The following is a 20,533-nucleotide window of genomic DNA, read 5'->3' on the forward strand; positions in this document are numbered from 1 at the left end:
GACTCCCAGCATGAGCGGTAGCAAAGCCAGTTGGAGGAAATGCTGGTCGACAAGATTCCAAATCACCCATGAATTATTTTGTGTAATTGAGGGATATGGGCATAAATTATATTACTCCAACAGGTGACTCCAGTATTAAATTTTCTGTTTTAAAAGGGAAATGTTACCCACTGGTTCTTTGAAATAGGAAAACAGTCTTGTAATGATTTTAAGAGGCCGAGACACACTACACATCAAGGGCAGAGTGTCCTTGCCTTGCTGTCCATGTTTTAGCAGCTGTGGAAATGTTCAACAGTACGGACTTCCAGCAACTGAAAGCAATGTGTGAAAACTGGGCTTTTCATTGTAGAAGCTGAGCCACTCAGTAAGACATGAAGACTCCATGGCCCAGCTAGAGGCTTGTGACTCCTCTTCAGTGCTCTGCCCATAGACTCTCATGTGGTTTTAACCTTCTGCAACAGTCTTGTACCTCTTAACAAGTTATGTATCTTGATTTTGGGGCTTTTCACATGACAGGGTGAAAGGTCTTGGAGAATCTAGGTAGTATATCTTCTTTCCCTTTAAATGTGGGGAAACTGATGTGTGAATACCCTCCCTCTAAAACTTTGGGGGTTCATTTTTCTGTCCATATGTAGGTTCAGCTTTGCTGAAAATTATCAGCAATCTGGCAGGTATTTGCCTTTTGCTGATCTGTGCAGACGACTCTTTTGACCTCAGTACTGAAGGCACTGCCTATAATCCTACATTTAAACCTTTGTGCACACAGCATCAAACCAGTCTTAACTATATATAGCCAAAGAAACTCAGGCTCGAAAAACTGGATGTTGACCCAAAGAAGCTGCTTATGACACTTTTCTGGGTCAAATAAGTTTGGATGGACATTTTATCGTTTGAGAATTTTGCATACACTTATCAAGCATATATGGATTTCTTTGATGGGTAAAACACTGTGAACATGTGTGGCGTAGTGGAAAGTAGAAAGACCTTTAAGACTAAGAGGGCATATGGGAGGCTTTTGAGGAAGGAAAAGGACAGAAGAAATGATATAATTACATTATAATCTCAAACTTAAAACTTAAAATACAGCTGTATTGCTGATAATATTTCATTTAGAAAAAAGGAAAAGTAAGGCGTCATGAAGACAGAGTTTCTACTAAGCACAATTTTGCAAATAAATTTTAAAGGGTTCATTTAAACCAGCAAAGGCTGTGTCTGTGCTGACTATGGCAATGCATCAGCTAGTTTGTGAGTATAGTCTGGATATGTTTACAGCTTTTCACTTCAAATATCTGCATGTTTAATCAACAAAGCCCATTTTCACTGCAGACCGGTTTTTAATACTCAGGTTTGAGCTGCTTTGCTAACTTATCAGAAATATATTTTTCTGAAAAAAAGTTAATTATGTACTGAGAAGCTTGTATACAAATTAGGATTCAGGAACTAACATTAGTCATACCGTGAGAGCCTTGAATATAATCCTTTTATGCTACAGAATTAATAGTGCTTGATTGATAACCAAATCTAACAATAGTCTTTTCCCCCTATACATCTGAACAAACGAAATTATACATGCACAGCTATTTTTCTTAACTATCTGGCAAGGCATTGATTGTTAGAAAATTTCTGAATCGGTTAAGACAAAATTTAGCCAAAAGTTAAAGCATGGAAAACGCTGGTGTGGGCAAAGCAGATATGATTCTAACAAAAGCTTTAAAATCACACAGATGTTGAAGTCTTACCATTAGGTTTCATGCACTCTGCCTCCTGCAGCTCATTAGCTTTAGCCCTTCAGTGCTGTTGTCGGATTTCATGTGCATGGGGAGGGGCTGATGTGTCATTCAGAAACCAGCCTTTACTAAGGTCAGGACTCTCTGTACGTGACGCAAAGAGTTCCACTCATGTATCTGGTCTCCCCATACAAAACTTGTGTGGAAGGCAATTCTTGTGTTGTTTTCCTGTACTGTGATCTGTGTGAGAACTTCTTGCATGTTGCAAAGGCTGTGTAAATTCAGGGCATGTCACATAGATTTCTCTCTTTCTCCTGTGAACTCTTCTACCTCGGAGTGAACTTCTCCATGGCAACTCGTTGAGATAATGTAATTTCAGTATCCCATAGGGGTTGCTTTCTAAACGCATTGCCTGTGGGATGAGATGGCCATTTTATCTGTCTGACTTTGCAATGCTTCTTAGAGCAAGCCATCACCGAGAGGGTTAAGGTATGTTACTGTAGCGGTTACCAGCAGATCAGCCATCTACCTTTGGTACTTACAGGAATTTTATGACTCTTGATCATATTATCAAATTCTTCATTAATTTTTTTGTATTTTTCTTCAGTGCGTGGGGTGAGTGCATAAGAGGAGTCAGGATCAGGGCTTTCACAGCCTTTGTTTTCCTTCTTGTTCAATGCCTGCCAGGTTCAGAGAAATATCAAGAGTAAACAAAAATGAAGGGTCTTTGAGTACTTACACACAATCTTTGCCTGCTGATCATTAGATCAATATCTTCGTTAATTTTCCTGTACTTGTCCTCAGACTCAGGGCTGTGACCTACTGAATCGTCCGCATCGGGATCTGGGCTGTCACAGCCATTAAGGCCCTTCTTTCTCAAAGTCTGAAATACATAATGTGGAAAGTTCAAACCTCGACAAAGGCTGTAAGAGACATTTAGGGATATTATATAAAGTTAATCTGTCTAGCATTTAAGATTCTTATATATGTTATACTATATTTATGAAAAGAAATAACAAGGAGATATTGAATCATTTCAACAGGGTGTTCATTAATAGTTTAAAAAAGGAACAAGAAACCATCTTGTTTGTGGCTAAATTCAGTCAATGAACAAAGAAGGTGAAATCTCTTGATACGGAGTTAAGACAAAAATATATAATGAAAAACAATTACAACCCAACACAATGTGCGAAGTGCAATGCAATACAATAATCTATCCCCACAGAAATATAAGCAGTCAGGATGTTGCACAGTGAATTCGGATTTTGAGATGAAGAAAGCAGAAAGGTTGCAAACACTGTTTCTGGATTTAGCATTGTCGTTGACATTATTTTTCCTTTCCACCCCTGGTACTCGACAGCAAAAGGGCATAAGGGAAGCCAGCTAATCATGAAGCACTTACAAGGAAGAGGATCATTTGGAAGAATTATTTTTGCTTGTTAGAGTTCTTTGTAAGTGTGAGATTCTGTATTGAAATTTCTAATATTGAGAAATTATCTTCCCAAACAGGAGCTAGAAACAACATTGGGATGGCTGAGCAACTTAGGACTTCATTATCCTGGGCTGAGTAAGGAAGACAGGATTATATAGGCAACCAAGTCTAGTTACCAAACAGCAAAGACGTCTGGTTTCAGCTGACTAGGGATCAGCCTGAGAGTCTTCTGACACGTGAGAGTGAAGTCAGTGGCTTAGTGCCAGCCTCCTGTCTCCTGATGTCGTCTGCTCTAGTTTCAGCTGTCACTAAGGAGTAAATACTAATAAAACAGCATAACCATTCGGAAAAGTATGAGTCAGGAGTTCTGAATTTTATTTTTTTTAAAAAAACATGGTTTTCCATGAAACTACGTACAATCCAGTGGACAGAAATAATATTGTGGTTTTGAAGATAATAAAACTTATGATTAATCATATACCTTGACATGTTAATAATTAAGAGTCTTACACATGCTATTTCTTATTTTTCTTGGTAATACGAGGGTTGGTTACAAAGAGATGCACAGTAATCTGTCTCTCACTAATGGGAAGTTCTGCAGCACTGATCCGTGTTAAATACAGACCTCAGATATAAAAAAAGCAAAAACTGAAGCACCCAGTCAAGGGTCTGAAAACCAAGATAACAATCCATCCCTAATTGATGCATTTGGGGAAAATAAATGATGTCATTTTCCAAGGGAATGTCCAGCTTAAAAATTCAAATGCATTGATTTTTATCAGTGTTCAACAATGTTACTTAAATTAATTTTTGAGGCATTGAAGGCTTGTACTTAAAATGAAACAAAGGTCTATCGTTTCTCATACATCTAGGATATAATGCAGATCTGTAAATATTTATTAATGTTATAGTGGTATAATATAACAAACATATGGTCACAGTTTATTATGTGGTATGATGTTTGAATATTAAAATGAATATTTTGACATAAGATGGTAAAATATAATTTGTAATCTTGGGGAATTTTTATTGGTGGGGCCACCTGCCCCCCTCTCATGAGTTTATAACCATAGATTTTGGTCTAGAACAAGAACTCATCAAGAATTCCAACAACAACACTAGAAAGAACATCATAAAACATGGGGATGATAATTCATTTACTAACTTCTTACATTTAAAACTCTTTTGTTCGTATTATATTAACCAAACATAAACTCTACTTGTGGTATAAATTACTGTGTGATTTTGCTTTGACCTCTACGGATTCTTGAGCTTTTAAGGAAACAGAGTGTCTTGCATTACATTCTCTCTCTCTGTGTATGTGCGCGTGTGTGTTGTTGTTCAGAATTCACTTACAGGACTGGAGAAATATCTCATTGCCATATAAGCAGGATGACAAAGTTCTTCTAAGCCAAACTAATGTAAAAGAGCTGGGCTTGATGGTGTGTACCCACAACTCCTCATCCCGGGACAGAGTGTGGAGAAGGCAGATCCCTGGCCAGCTAATCTATCTTGAAAAAATTTGCTTCAGCTTCAGTGAGAGGCCATGCCTCCAATATTAAAGGTGGGGCATTGTCCAGAAAGGAGATCGGATATCAACCTGTGGCTTTTACGTGATCATGCACACACATGCATCCACATCCACACGTACATCTTCACATACTCACACTTACAAGCATTTAACATCAGACACGCAAAACACATAGAACATACACAACAACTCACATACACAGTTTTAAAAAATAATTCACTTATTATTGAGAAAAGTAGATCAGATCAAGAAAATATCTAGTAGCTTTCAAAAATTATTTATATTGTATTAGGCATGTTAAGATATCCCTATGAAAACCTTTAGTTTAAAGCCTCATGTGATGTTAATTTAGTCTTAATAGACAGTAGATTTTTTTCAATGTGTGTTTTACACAATAAATCTTATTGTAAAAAGTATCGTTGTTTTGATATGCAGATTTCTGACAACAGAACGCGAGGGTTAGAAGAGGCCTATCAACTGTCATTACAATCCATCTGGCACATACATGTGTGCTAAATATTCTCCCAAAGCTTTGGGTGGGTAGACACTGTGGCTTATAAAAATTCAAATATTGCTTATATTTTATCGAAATACCTCTACAAATATTAACTCATTCTGTCTCACAAGTGCTTTGCGAAGAACTTAGGAAACATTATGACAGATCTCAACCTAGTACTGCCAACCATAGCAGCTAAAGTTTTGGTCACTGCTTGGGGACAAAGAGGAGGGACTGACTTCTCCCTGTTGAATTTTTTTGCTTTTAAGAAATGAGAAACACGACCTTACCTGTTTGACTCAAGTTTAACTTTAGCAATTCACTCAATACTTGAAAATTTAATAATATATGTTTGGGGAAAAATTTAAGGATGACAACAATTCCTAGACATCAATTTTTTTTTCCCACACGAGATTTACGTAGTCCAGGCTGACACTGAACTTGCTCTATAGCTGAAATGACCTTGGACTTCTGATTTTTCTGCCTCTACCTTCCAGGTGCTAGGATTACAGACATGTGTTACCATTCTTGGCCTATACTGTGCTGTGGATAAAACCCAGGGCTTTGTCCTTGGGAGGCAAGACGTTTACCAACTAAGCTATGCTATCAACTTTTAGGGTCTGATGGTCAACAAAACACTTGATTTATGGATTAAAGACCCAAAAGAATCCCTAGTCACTTTGTACCTGAAGCATGATGTGAATTACTAAGGCAGACTAAGTGGGCAGCATGAAAATGCAATGAACAGGGGTAACCAGCAGCTGATTTTCTCCCAATAAATTCTTCTTGTGTCTGATGACATTATCTTGCGATAAACATGAGTGGTATAGAAGTAATGATTTAAGCTAAATGTGTGATTTTTCAAAAAAAAGAGCTTTTTAAGACCTAGAAACACAAAATCTGAGAGTAAATTAATATCGAGCTCTAAATGCCCATAATCACATAACCAGAACACTGGAAAAATTGTTCAAAAATATTATCCTCAGCTGAGTGCTTGCATAACATATTTCTGCCAAGAACAAATGATTATGGTGGAATTATAAGGCTTGGAAAATGGAAGTGGTGGCACAAACTTGAATACCATAGTGTGAATGCAGAACTAGAGGAACGGTTTTATCTTTCTTATATTAAAATCTACAGCTGTTTAATGATGACAAAGGAGCTACTGTTAGCCCCAGCCAAGTCTGTCTCTTCACAGTAATAAATAGTCAATAGGAACGAAAGGGCTTACTAAATGGATTCAGAGCATATTCCTATAGGACATTTCCAGCAAAATCAAACTCTCTGCCGTTGGCCTTGAGAGTGTCTCTGATCTTTTTATAAGTGTCTCTGGTCAGGTAAGGCACACATTCCGACAGCCATTCTTTAACAGAGATAGAAGTCATAGACGGGACTTGTATGTATGTACGGTGTTCCTCTGATGATATTATGAAGAAATCTTTTCCTGTATGCCAAGAGAAGGCAAGGTATCTACCCAAACCACCAACTCCAACTCCTTACTACATCTAAAGAGACTCCGCCTCCACCCCCTGAGAGAATTCTGCAAGTCTTCAAGGAGCTTGTATACTGAAGCCAGCTTGCTACAAAAGAGTGACACTTTTGGGCTAGATCAATTGACTGCAGAGGCTTCTGGGGTATATTCACAACGTCGTGATTGTCACACAGTGAGCAGAGAGCAGCCGCTCCTAGAGAAGTAATTAGACTGACAGAAGGTGACATCCCCAAACAATACACGGGAGAAGTCCAGGCAGGTAAGCCAACAATTATGTGGTATCTCTACGCCCAGATATGTGGACATATGGACCTGCATCATTGCATGTGTTCACCAGGAAAACCTGAAATATGTATAAACCGATGATAGATGACAGGTGCTTCAAAAATTCTAATGAAATAGATGTAGGGCAACAGATTCTATTTCATTACTGAAAGGAATATAAATGAAAAAGAATGCCACATGGAGCCTTATTTCTTGTCGTATGCATTATGTTATCAACGCGACAATCTCTTCCCTATGCAATGATTTAAACTGACTTTTCCTTTTTAGCCATGTATTGTTTTAAATTCTTAGTTTTCTTTTAAAAACCATCTCTTTTTAGTATAAAAGAGATGCCTAAATTATTGGCCCTTTTCAATTCTATGAAGCTATAGATCTCATTTTAAGGCAATTTAAGTAGGATTCAACATTTCTTTCAAATAACTACTACCTCATAGTAAGAGCTCAAACCAGCCAATTTCCTCTCTGTCTGCAGTTTCAGTTCCGAATAACGTATGTTTTCATTGTCTTCTAATTTTCATCTGCGCCTAACTATACAGCTGAGATTTAAAACCCTTTTGTGAAAACCCCCAAATTACTCTCATTAACCTTTGTTAAAATCCAAGTAATCACGCTTACTTCCATGATGGGTGCCTCCCCGACTTTCGGGTGTTCGCGTATCAAGAACACGTGCAGGCAGTATTACTGTTAGTGGCATGGACATTGCGTTCACACAAAAACCAAGGAAGAATATCCACTAACTTAGGAAAGGCAACATTCTTTCTTCTGATTGTAAGTCTTCTGGGCCTGTGAGTCTTATGTTCCTCATAAGAGTCATAGGCTAACAAAAACCCTAGTACCATATGTGAAAAACTTCCTTTCATATGGTTGGTCAAGGTTGTACATTATAGACTACTGATGTAGCCCTTGGTTGCCTCCCATAGATTGAAAGCAAGCCGCTATTACTGAAGACAGCATACACTTAGAACAAAGCACTCGGGTAATTCAAGGCAGACCTAACCTGAAAGCCTGTTTTCTAGGATTTAACTTCTGTGGTTTCAGAAAATACTGAGCAAGCTGCCAAGGGAGGAAGCATTCTAGTCCTCTACAGCTGCGACGTCCATGAACCATGACAGTGACCATCATGGCAAGATGTGAATAAAGGTGCAATAAGTGGCACTTACACATTTGTGGCAACCAAAACTGTCTCTTAAGGTCCGCTTAGTAGCAGGGAAGTCATACCTGGTAATAGAAACCTAAATTCCAGGGGTTAGTGACCTTGGTAAAGAATCTACTAACAACACTTTGCTAGAGAGCATAATTCCTTACTCCATTCGAAATCATACCCTTATACCCACAGGTAAGTGCAGCTACCGCCCCTCATTAAAGATACCTCTCTTAATAAAAATGCAGAGCTGTGGGGTTCAGTACCACTGGATAATTTACAAAACAACTCCTTCACCTAAGTCTTAGGAAACATTTGAGAAGAGAGGACCTAATGATGATAAGGGCCAGAGGATCAAGGAGTTTTCTAGGCTATTGTGATTCCTAGAAATGCCAGAAGTTATACATGTAAAGTCTCACCAACATGACTGCCTGAACATGAGCTGATAAGGGCACAAACAAGAGACCTGTCAGTGTGGATGGGTAAATGTCCACGGGCCCTCAACGCTCCACTAAGAAACACAGGCAGTTGAACACTGGGAGTGGGAGGAAGAACCTTCCACAGGGAAGAGCTCACCAACTGGTCATCCAATACCAAATGGTCAGCTCTGAAAACACACATACAAACAGCAGTACACAGACCGACCAATTTCTATTTAGAAATGCACAGCACATTTATATACATAGATAAGCAGTGATGATTTTGAAAGAACAAGGAGGGGCTTAGAAGGAGGAAAGGAAAGAGGGAAATGATGCATTACAATCTCAAAAATAAAGAAGAACAGTAAAAAGCAGCTTATTTTTATAACAAATGGAGGCCAATGTGGATTTTGTTTTTGATTATGTTGACAGGTATATTTCTGTGTGGGTCTGAGCATGGGGATGCAGTGCCCATGGAGCCAGAAGAGGCTGTTTGCTCTCCGGGAGCTGAATTTAGACAGATTAAAGGACCAGACTTTTCTTAAAAGGTAGCATTAGAGGGACTAGAGAGATGACTGAGAATGCAGGAGTGTGTAATGCTCTCCCATAGGGGCCTGGGTTTGGTTCTCAACACCAGAATCGGGTGGCTCACAACCACCTGTAACTCTAGATCCCCAGGATCTGTGCCACTGGCCTCTTCTGGAACCTACAGTCTCTGCTTATCTCTCCTGTCTCCTAATACATACAATTAAAAAAATAAATACAGTAAAGCTTTAAAAATACTGGAGTTGAAGGATTTTTCCAGTAAATTGTTTTATAGAAACGTAGAAGACATTATTTAAGGATTTGAATGGTTTTTAATTTATCAAATATCATCCCAGGCTTTCTAATGGTCACAGCAAGCATTTAGATATGACAACCCCTAAAGTCACTTAGGCTGCAGTGGGCATGAGCCCAGGGTCTTGTGACTAGCCTTCTGCCTCCCAAAAGGTGGAGAATCGTGGTGCATAAACATGACAGAGCCGCTCCTCCAGCTGGGCTCTATGAGTAAGTCAAGCAGTCACTAGTCCTCCTCCGAAGTGAGCTGACATGCCACCATGTCAGCTTTGAACTTCTCACATCACACCGACTTCACACATTTTCTGTTATAGCCTCAGTCACCCATTATTCATCATTTATGTATCTGCTCCCTTTGGTGCATTTCGAGGCCTTTAACAAAATCTTTCCCTGTATTTTCTTTGGAATTTGGCATGCCACAGTCTGACATCCTTTAGGTGCTCAACTCAGCAAATGCTGTGGAGTTGAAAGGGACACACATTTCCTCTTCAGTGGTAACGTTTGCTAACCTTTCCCAACTGGACTGATGCTGTCTGGCCGTGAGGCGGAGACAGCAGTGGGATCCAGACCACTTAATGTACACTTGCCAACTGCTACTCTGTCTTGGGTGTTGCCTCTGGTGCTCCAGATGTGAATTGGTTTTCTGACTATATGGTTCAAATTACTACATGTTTCTTGCTACTCTTGGGAGCTTCTTATAGCACAGGGCTGTTTACTTGTCATGCTGGATTGCCAGGATGTAGCATGGAACCTGGGACGTGGCAAGAGCTTATTAGATGTTTGGAGCATAAAGGACAGACTTAAATGGAAAAAAAAAAAACAGAGCAGAAAAGAACATCCAAGTGACAGGAGGAAGAAAATCAGTCTCAGTGCAATGGTTTCTTTATGGGAATTTCCCTATTTTTACTCTTTTATTTATTGTTTCATATTATTTTTAACACCCAGCATCTCCTTATTTTAAAGTAATCATTACAAATTTACTATTTTAGAAGTACATAGTTTTTAAGGCAGAAAACAATACAAAACTGTTCATAATTTATAGTTTCTTGTAACTCAGGCATTTCATCCTTTATCCCATTGCTTAAAAATTAGTGGTTTGATTGACATTTAAACCTCAGGAGAGGTGACGATGCTTCAAAGACTGTGGAAGAAGTTGTGAGGAGCTAATCTCTTTGAAGGCAGAAGGAAAGGGAAAATGAAATTCATTGTAGAAAAGGGGAAAGGGAGAGGCATTTTAAGCAGAACGTAAATGGTAAACAAAGCTAAACAAACACATCATAGGAAAGAGCATGGGAGAAGGTCTGTGAATGCATGAATGCACACTCAGCCAGCATGCTTCTGCATCCTGGGCACAGCTTGCCTCTGCTTCCCCAGAAGTGTTGGAAGCTGTTCTGCACCACCCTGCTCTACGAGGCTTAGAAGCACCTTAACCTGGGAGAGAATTTGCAAATGTGAGAGATTATCCAGACTTCCTTAGGACAGGAAAGCAGCTTAGAGACCTCATGGGTCTTCTAGTGTCCAGGCGTCACGGGCTTGGTGTAGAATAGCACTGAGCTGGGAAGTCTGACACACTTCAGCTATGAAACACTCCCTGACATCCTGACTCAAGGACCAACCTAAAGCTGAATATTAAACAGCAAGTATGATGGGGGCCTGATATGTTCATAAAGTCAGTCAAATTCAAGATGAATCTGAAAAATAGCTGATGTTGATGATTTCTCGAAAAGGGAAGGGAAAAAAAAGCAAGCCAGCATGAATTCAACAACGCTGAGAAAGAGAGGAAAGGAATAAATTAACAAAGATCAGGAAGCAGGTTTTGTGAGCGCATGAAACGTGAATGTGACTCCATATCTGAATCTTCTCGACTGTGGCACTTCCGCTGCAAATCTGTTCCAGGGGAAAGGCTGAATCCAGAGGCACTGGAGCTTTAAAAATAATTCCTCAGTGTGTCATCTCCTATAAACCTATTAACAAAAGTCGATGCATATGCTCGCTTCAGTAATTACACTAAGGACGAATTGTGACTTTTGATTCTGTGTAGTTTCTTGTCTAGTCTTTCATTCGTAAGCATGGTCAATGCACGACATCATTTGAAAGGAGAGTGGCCTATCTCCTACCCTTTTCCGTGGCAATGCAAAGCTGTCACCATCACGATGTGCCCCAATTTCTATGGGGGTTAGAAGGATCTCTGTTTATTTCTATTCTCATTTTGTTCCTTGATTCTAGTTTACCCCTTATTCTAGCCCTCTGTCAGAAAATATTGTAACTTTTTGTAGCCAGAAGCCCAGAAATCACCCTCATTTTCATCCCCTCCTCCCAGCTGTCTTCCACCTTGCTCTTCTGCCTCATGTTCTCAGTCTGTGGGGTTTCTGAGCCCACTTTCCACAGCAGCCTCCTTTATGTATCTCACAGGGTCGAATTAAAATGAAAATCTAATTGCATCATTGTTCTCTTTACTAACCACGTTGGCTGCCAACAGTCATGTCACACACAGGCTTGTAGAGCAGACTCTCCACCTGCTTTTCCGGCCTGTTTCCCCTTCTTTTCCAAAGTACCGTGCTTTGACCAAGGGGAAGTCTTCCTGTAATTTCCCAAGTCTGTAGGAAGTTGTCAGACAGTCTTGACCTGTGCTATTATTCATCCCTGTCTGGGATGTCCTTGCTTTTCCTCTCTGCTTGGGAGACCATAGCCATCTTAGAAGTGCTACCCCTAGTGCTTGAATCCTTTTTGCTCCTGAGATTTTGGGGGCTACTGCTACCTGAAATTACAATAAGGAGAACAAAAATATTTTTGAAGAACCAAAGTATTGCAACAGGTATCTTTGTATCCTTATTTTAGGTTTCCCCGGGAACAAAGTGCTGTCCTTGATGTACATAGGAAACTCTCTGTTCGTTGGATCTCTAGTCTACCACTGGCTTTTCAAAAGGCAGAGGATACACAGGGTTTTTTATTTTTATTTTTTTATGAAGCAAAAACAACAACAACAAAGATTTGAGGCTAGCAATGGATTGAATTCACTTGTTACTACATTGGAAGGAGCCATAGAAAACTTTATTTCTAAGGCAATCAGAGACTCCCAAAATTTAGAAGCTACATTATATCCTTACCAAAAATGCTCTTCCACTAGGCCCTCTGAAGACTGAAGAGAATTAAGAGCCCTTATTGGCTTGACCTTGGCACATTTTCCCTACCAATAGGAAAAATTCCTCTCTTTGCCCTTCATCCAAAATATAGTTTTCATGTCTCCAGTTACAGGCCCAACATGACCCAGTAACAGAACTCAAATTGAGACAGAAATGACTTATTCCCCAAGTTCTTTCCCACTTCTTACTTTCTTAACTGGCAGGCACGGAGGAGTCTAAGGCCAACTCTCAATTCTGAAGACAGACTTCACTTATGGTATCTTCAACCTCTTCTTCCTACCACTTGATCACCTCCACTTCATAAACCAGCCCATTGCAATCCACCGGTCATAGTCCAGTCTCTACTGAATTTTGTTTTCTGTTTGGTTATTCTGCAGTGATTTGATGGCAAAGTGGAAAACGGCCTCTTACCTCTCAAGTGAGCACAGCCTGAAAACTCTACGTCCTACTTCTGAGTCTGAACGATAGCAACCCTGAGAGTAGTATTAACAACTCCAAGCACAGACTAGCAGTGCTCCCCGCTCTTTTTCCAGACATGTTAGAAAGGAACTAAGGTCTGAGGAATATGTAGTATCACAGGGATGTTGTCAGGATAGCCTGTGAGCTAGTCTCTATGGATACCCAAGGAAGAAAGTCAGCATGTGTGAGAACAAGTCACAGTATCTGTGCAACATGATTGTGTCCAGTACATGGATATCATTCAACAAATAGTGTTGTTAATGAAAGAATAATGGGATCTAAGGCTTCAGTAACAATGGTACTTATTTAAAGTGAATTACGATGGGACCTGAAAACACACAGAGAAACTTATTAGATTTGAATGCAGGCTATTCATTCCTTTTACCTCTAGCAATGGTCACCACAGAACTCCAGGATCCCCTATCTATTCTCATGCAAAATTTAAAATATAGAAAGGAAAAAGGAAGAACAGAGTAGCCTGGAGTTAATGGATGGCAAGGGATATAGCTTTATTAGTTTTATAGGAGCCCTGGGAAAATAGTTAATTTTTTTGTTTTTCTACAATTGTATAATTAACATTTATTTCATATTTGTATGCTATCACTATTATTGTTCTTATTTAAATTTTTTGTGTTGTTTTTAGATTGTAAAATTGATGCAGACAGCAAGTCTCTAGAAGGCTGTCTGTTCTTGGCAATTAGCTGAGGATCTGACAGTAGGAGGTTGCAATGGATCAGCTAACTCTTCTGGACAGCCGTTCTATAGAAGAAAACTGCTAATGGCAGCCTGACAACGTATAGCGAGGAGTCTCAGACAGGCTAAGAAGAAGCTGGTGGCTAGACGCCCAGCGTTGTTCTTCAACACAACAAAGAACTTTCCTTTCAGGGGAGGTCACGCTGTGTGCCAAAAGTCAGCAGACTCAATCTGCAGCCTTATCATCATCATTACCACCACCGTCATCGCTATCATCATCATTTTAAACAGAAGACATCTCCTAGGACTTCATTAATGTAACATTAAACATTAGTTTTCTCATCTTATTGCCTAATGTCTAACTTTTTGTCACAGCCGCAGCTGGTTGGTTAGCTAGGCCAGTTAATCAGGTGGACAGATAGTGCATGTTGGACTCCAGGAGACTTGTCTATGAGCAGGAAACCACAGCAATATTTCTTAGTGATCAAAAAAAAAAAAACAAAAAAAAAAAACTGGAGAAGCTCAGAACTGAGGAAAAGACCATGCACAGATTTAGGCTCAGAGTATTGACCTAGAAATAGTGACCTAGGTTTCTAGGGTTGCTGTCAGTAGGTGAATGAACAGAACTCCATTTATCCACTCCCATATTAGGCAACAAGGATTTCCTACACACCAGGCCTCTGAAAAGCAAGCAGAAGAGATAGAACGCCCCTTCTTTCTTTCCTGCCATAAGTTTATACTGGCTTCTACCTCGTGTCTCTCAAAGCACATTGTAAACCACAGTGTCTGAACTTACAGGAAACTCAGAGTCAAGCCTGCACCCTACGGCTTTATCTCATTACCACAAATCTATTATGAGGATCAAGAATAAGTGCTGGATTTTATGTTCAGTGGTCTCGAGTAGGTGTCTAGTAGAAGGATGCATTATAGGGTTCTGTTATTTAGTGATCAAGGGGCATAAAGTAAATAAAAGGTGCTTAAAAATAAATATGCTCCAAATCCCCCAGACAGAGGCTTAGTCTCAGCCTCCCTCTTAGAGCGCGGGCTGTGCTAACAAAGTGCATCAGGGCTGTCGCCCTTGCTGCCTTCACCTTCTCCCTGTGATCCTACTGAGGCTTTTCCACCTGGACAGCCACCAAACTCCTGCCTCAGTTTACATTCCAAACCCAGCTTCCTGAGGGCATAGCTACACCTTTTCACTGAGTAGTCCTAGTACTGGGAAAGACTTGGTCCCTTAGATTTTTATGAATTAATGCAGATTTAAGAGTTCATTAATAAAGATCACTACTTGCCTTCATAACAACACAATGACTTCCATCTGGTATGAGTTAAATAGCTGCGCAGTGCTTCTAGGGCCAGCATCAAAAGTGCCAGCAGCATTTCTGAGTTAGGACCCTCAGCGCAGCTTCCCACAGGGACTCACCCTGAGGTTGGCTGGATCATTTGTTATTTGGTGGCTCCTGTCTCTAAGATTCATAGTCTAGTTCCTGTTATTTTTACAGTATTAATGTAGAGAGCCAGGTTTTATTAGCACAGACAATTATAAATTGAGTATAAGGATTAGCATAAATATGATGTAATTATAGAACAAAAGAGTCTGAAAACATCTAATGCATTTCTTGTGGAAACTGGAATTTTCTCTTTTAGATTAAATACTTACAAATAGAAACACATTTTATTAAAAGGTGTTTTACAAAACCTGGTGGTATTACTAATATATCCTGAACAAGACCTAAATAGACTAATGACTGCTATTAATTAATGAACAAGTTTAAATTTTAAATTTTTCTAACTTTTTATTTTCAAATTAATTAGTTAATAATTGAAATAAAATTTATTTCAATTTATTTCCTTTAGCTAAAGATTATTCTCTCTCTCTCTCTCTCTCTCTCTATATATATATATATATATATATATATATATAAATATGTGTGTGTGTGTGTATCTTATATACATATCACTCCAAAGGTTACAAAACTTTAGACAAGTCACAGTTCACGAAGTTGTACTTCCATAATTCATACTTTTACACAGACAGTAAAACTAAGTTTCCATTCAGTTACCTTTATCTTAAAACAATGCTACAAAATTTAGAAAGAATGCTGGGGAACTTATAGGAGAGAGGTGCAAAGAGACAAGGCTGAAGAAGTGAAATAGCAACGATGGAGATTACAGAGAAGATGACAGTTGATACACAGTAGACAGATACTGGGGTGGAGAAAAGGAAAGAATGGATAAGCGTGTGGAGGGAGATGTGAGAAACAGGGAAGGCAACACAAGCGAGGCCACTAAGTGCTGCTTAGTCTGTCAGCTGGCTTATGTGGGGTAGGCTTTGCGCTGTACCATCTAACACAGCTCTGTCACAAGCCATCCAGTGCTGTCCATCCTGACCTTGACTAACTCAGAGCAAGCAAGCGGGGCTGTGAGCCCTACGGAGCTCCACGGAGCCCTCTGTTCTCTGGCCCTAGAAGGCCTTCTCTGACAAGTCTCTGAGAATCAGGTTTCTGTCCTGGCAGGCTTTGATTGTCTGTCTTAGACACGATGGCTTCAGGAATCTTAGGCATTGTCCACGGAAACACTCTGCAATCTGACTTGTAAGATGCACATTACAATTTTCATAACTTATGAAATTTTAGTGATTTTTGTAAGTTTATTGGTGAAACTAGAAATTGTCATTTGCACAATCATTTCTTCCACATACTTTACCAGGTAAATATAAAACTATATCTGCTTCTATGACATAAAGAGGAAATTAAACCAGTCTTCCTTCACTATCAAAATATTAATTTTCTTAATATTTTATCTAAATATTATCAATAAAATATACCATTTATGGAGCACGTATCTGTGTCAAGACTAAACCTTGAATGCATTTTTTTAAATCTCTACAACCACACGTCTATTATGATCGCAATGCCATGGATGTCAATAAATAGGCACAGTTTGCTTTAGGATATCCCTCAAAATTTGCATTGTAGCACATAATCAAGCTTATGAACTACATATAAGCTGCACTAGAATTAAGTGGTTATTATTATTAAATTTTAGAACTCTGTTGTTTATGCAAGCTTGTCTGATAATAAAGATTACCTAGGGGCTGGGAATGGAGCTCAAAGGTATAGTGTACCTCTAAGACGTGCAAGGACCTAGGTTGAATCCTTCCACCAAACACACAAAAAATGTGAATTTTCTGTGTACATACCTTTTGACCAATTGGTCTGATAAATTTTTCCATAGAGGGAAATATCCTTAATAAAATTTATGTTCTGACAAGTACTCGTGTGTAGGATATTTCCTGTCAACACTACCCTGACCAGTGGGTATATGACAGCCTCCTCCATTGCGTCTCTGTAACAGTTCTCATTAAAATGAAGTGTGAAAGGAAAGGAAAGAAAGCCGGGTGCACTTCTCTCAGCTCCTAAGGCTGGAGGGATTCTCTTTTATGACACAGGCTGAACTTCTGGGTACATCCAAGCGCGGGTCTACTGTAATGATTATGACACTCCTAGGAAGAACCCCAAGTCTCAGTTGCCAAGAAAAAAAGGTTTTAATGATTTATTTTGGGAGAAAGTATACTGAACTGATTAATATAACTGCTTAGTTCTCTGCTTCAGTTTGCCTGGACAGGTGATTTTAAATTTGCTCCTTTTCTAGGTTTGAGAGACTTGGTGGAGAGAAGAGAAAATTGTATACTTTTATAAACAAACAATTATTGACCTCTGTGCTATGCTGTGTGTCTTGGAGAAATCTCGCAGGCATCCTGACAGTTCATTTCCTAGTCTCAGTGACATAAGCTGCTCCTTTTCCTCATTTTCCCACAAATGCAGATAATACTGCTTTACCTTCTAGGCCGGATGTAGGAAAAGTAAAGGAATTCGGTGTAAGACTTCCCAATTTTCTTTTAACAGTTAAGAGGAAGAGAGGACAAAAAAATTACAGGATCTGAAGTCAAAATTTCCCAAAGTTGCAAGGGAAAGGGGAAAATTACAGAAGAGCTTCAAGAAGCACAGACTTGGGCTTTTGCATCTTGTCAGAGAATCTGCACTGTTGGTAAAGCCTGGGGCCTGACTCAGCAGAGAAATGCCACCCACAGTCTTCTCTCTGGAGGCCTCCACAGCAAGGAATACTCACGCCTCTCCGACGGGAAACCGGATTTTGTGAAAATTGAAATGAAACCGGGCTGTATAATAGTTAAAGGAGTTTACAGTGAGCGTGCTGGGAGTTCTGTACGGGTTTAACAGCATTTTTCTGGTGGATAAATAATATTAACCACTTAACAGTTTCGAAATGCCTCAGCCTGCCATCACCGTTGCTTTGAATAGTATCTCACTTCTTTTTAAAGATCACTGCTGAAAGATGAGGGGAAACAGCACCATTAAAAGAGGAAGTAGAACAGGGTTCAAAGCCTGTTTCCATGAGGTAATGTGCATTATTGACTAATCATCAAAGAGATCCTGTCTATACTGAAATGCAGCGTGAGGTTAAGGCAGGTGGCTGGGGCCAGTCAGAAACCTTTTTCCAGCCTTGCATCATTTTATTGCTGAAGCCAAAGGGTTAGACAAAGATCAATGAAAGCTTGTTGATTTGACACAGGAACTCGTGCTTAGTGAAATGGAAGCTGTGTACCTGAGTTCAATTGCTTAGAGCTGCAGGTTTCATCCATTTATGAAAGAAGCAGGAGGTGTGTGTGTGTGTGTGTGTGTGCGTCTCTGTGTGTGTCTCAATGTGTGGATTGTGTCTGTGTGTGTCTCTGTGTGAGTATGTGTGTGTCTCTCTGTGTGTGTGTGTCTCTATGTGTCTGTGTGTGTATGTGTGTGTCTCTGTGTGTGTCTGTGTGTGCACGTTTAGGTGCACATGTGTGGATGCAGCAGGAAGATAAAACGTAATAATCTAAATAATTTCTCTGTAGATGTATTTCCTATGCCCGTAGAGTGCTGGGATTAAAGGCATTCACACCACCACCCGGCATATCTCCATATAGCTATTATTGCCCTTTTTTTCCTCTAAAAGGAAATAGTTCAATTTAGTAATTAGAACCCCAGGAAAGCCAGGTTGTTTCATGTGAGGTTGTTTGCAAACTGAATGGTGGATTCTAATGACACACAGATTTCTTCCCCTAATCACAACCTACCGATTTATTATCAGACAATTTACTACTATTTTCTCATATAAGTAGAATTTCTACTATTTGCAGGAACTCGGTTATGGAAAGTGTTGAACCATTTCTCTGGGTTTCCAGTACTTGTTTTCTGATGATTGAATAACCAGTGCATGGGTCTGGGAGCCAGTGGTCTAGTGTAGACTTTAGAATTGCTTGTTTGCTGCACCTCCAACCAGAGAAAGGCCCTTCCCCCACCGCCGTCTATCTATGCGGTCCTTATGGCACGAGATAGGCGTGGTTCAGAACTAACATCAGTGATTTAGAAAAACTACTTTTCCTCTAGTGGTAATATATATTGTGAGTGTGTGACTGGAATATTTAAAACACCTGCTGTCCTGGAACTGAGCCAAATGTATAATACATTAGCACATGCTTGGTTCATTTCCAACAGCATGTATCATACTTCCATCAAAATATGGAGGGAGCTGGCATAGAGATACTTGAAAGTTTCACCAGAAGCAATCAGGGTACACATGTATTTTTATCACTAGCAGGATCACCACACTAAGCACCATTGCCTGGATAGTATTTGAATGAGATTAATTATTTTGGAATCAGAAAGGAATCGACGGCATAGGAGGGGTACTATGTCTCAGCTTTGCCAATTACTTTCAGTCTTTTAAAGCTCAGTCTTTTTGCCTTCCACCCCCTCTCTCTTTCACTCCAGTAGAACTGTCCTCTTCCTTGGATGCACATAATTAAAAAGGCAAACCAGGGCTTGGACTGTAACTTTAACAAAATTTGCTAACAGAAACTGGTTTAGGTATTCCGTTTGATAGAGTTCTACTTATTTCTTTTTCAACATCCGAGAATTCAGCTCACGTCCTTGAACACAGTAGGGAGGGCAGACTACCACTGAACTACATTTGTTCACAAGGGGACAACTTTAGGATATAAAAACAAAATACACGGTAGATTTCAGTGCGTGCGTGAGAGAGAGAGAGAGAGAGAGAGAGAGAGAGAGAGAGAGAGAGAGAGAGAGAGAGAGAGAGAGAGAGAGAGAGAGAGAGATTTTAAAAATTGCCTAAGTTGATATGACTAAGGAGGAGCAGCAAGGAAAGAAATGGTACAGCATGTCTGAAGATCATGCACCTGAATATGCTAATGACCATGTATATTACTCGTTAATTACACAGAAAGACCAAATATGAGGTTACGATTTAGAAAGCAGAATTTCAGTGAAGATTTTGAAACATGCCAAGGTCACAGTTTATGCAAGCATAGAAGCACGGTTTATGTGACTTGCCTCTCATCTTACACCACCCAGTGTCGTAGTGAGAATGCTGGGCTTTCAGACTGCAGACTTCCCATAATAAAGAAAGCTTAAGGCTTCTCATTTGTGACAGTATGGATGGGGTCCGAATCTGTTTGTGTAGTCATTAAAAGTGAAAAAAAGGAAATTCCAATATCTCCAATTTAATGTACGATGCTTAAAGAACTTAAAAACATATGACCTGCAGTCGCTATAATTTTTCTCTACTAAATATGATAGACTTCAGAGAAATGCATTGTACATTATCATTGTAAATTGAAGTCATATGCATTAAAATGTATTATGTACAATCATAGATATTTACAGGGTGATGGAAACAGCTTGCAATATACACATACAGGAAAAGGTTTTAGATTTTCTACCATGCCTACACATATTATTTATACAGATTAAACTAGCTTAGCACATTTTAAAAATAATTCTACCGTTTCTATTTTTGAGACA

The 20,533-nt window shown here is 39.5% G+C and overlaps 1 protein-coding gene across 8 annotated transcripts in view; it reads right to left on the bottom strand.

Moving 5' to 3' along the window:
- The window catches only part of Mef2c (myocyte enhancer factor 2C), a 144,618-nt gene that overhangs the window by 39,445 nt on the left and 84,640 nt on the right, over positions 1 to 20,533 (bottom strand). For 5 of the 8 annotated variants that reach the window (XM_038323782.1, XM_038323785.1, XM_038323786.1 and 2 more), the window contains exon 4: positions 2,467 to 2,610. In XM_038323782.1, the coding sequence (XP_038179710.1) occupies positions 2,467 to 2,610 (144 nt within the window). Of the gene's footprint in view, positions 1 to 2,269; positions 2,408 to 2,466; positions 2,611 to 20,533 lie in introns of all 8 variants that reach the window. The other 3 variants (XM_038323787.1, XM_038323784.1, XM_038323788.1) reach the window with 2 other exon arrangements.

The sequence above is a fragment of the Arvicola amphibius genome, chromosome 3 (genome assembly GCF_903992535.2).
Source record: "Arvicola amphibius chromosome 3, mArvAmp1.2, whole genome shotgun sequence".
NCBI lineage: Eukaryota > Metazoa > Chordata > Mammalia > Rodentia > Cricetidae > Arvicola > Arvicola amphibius.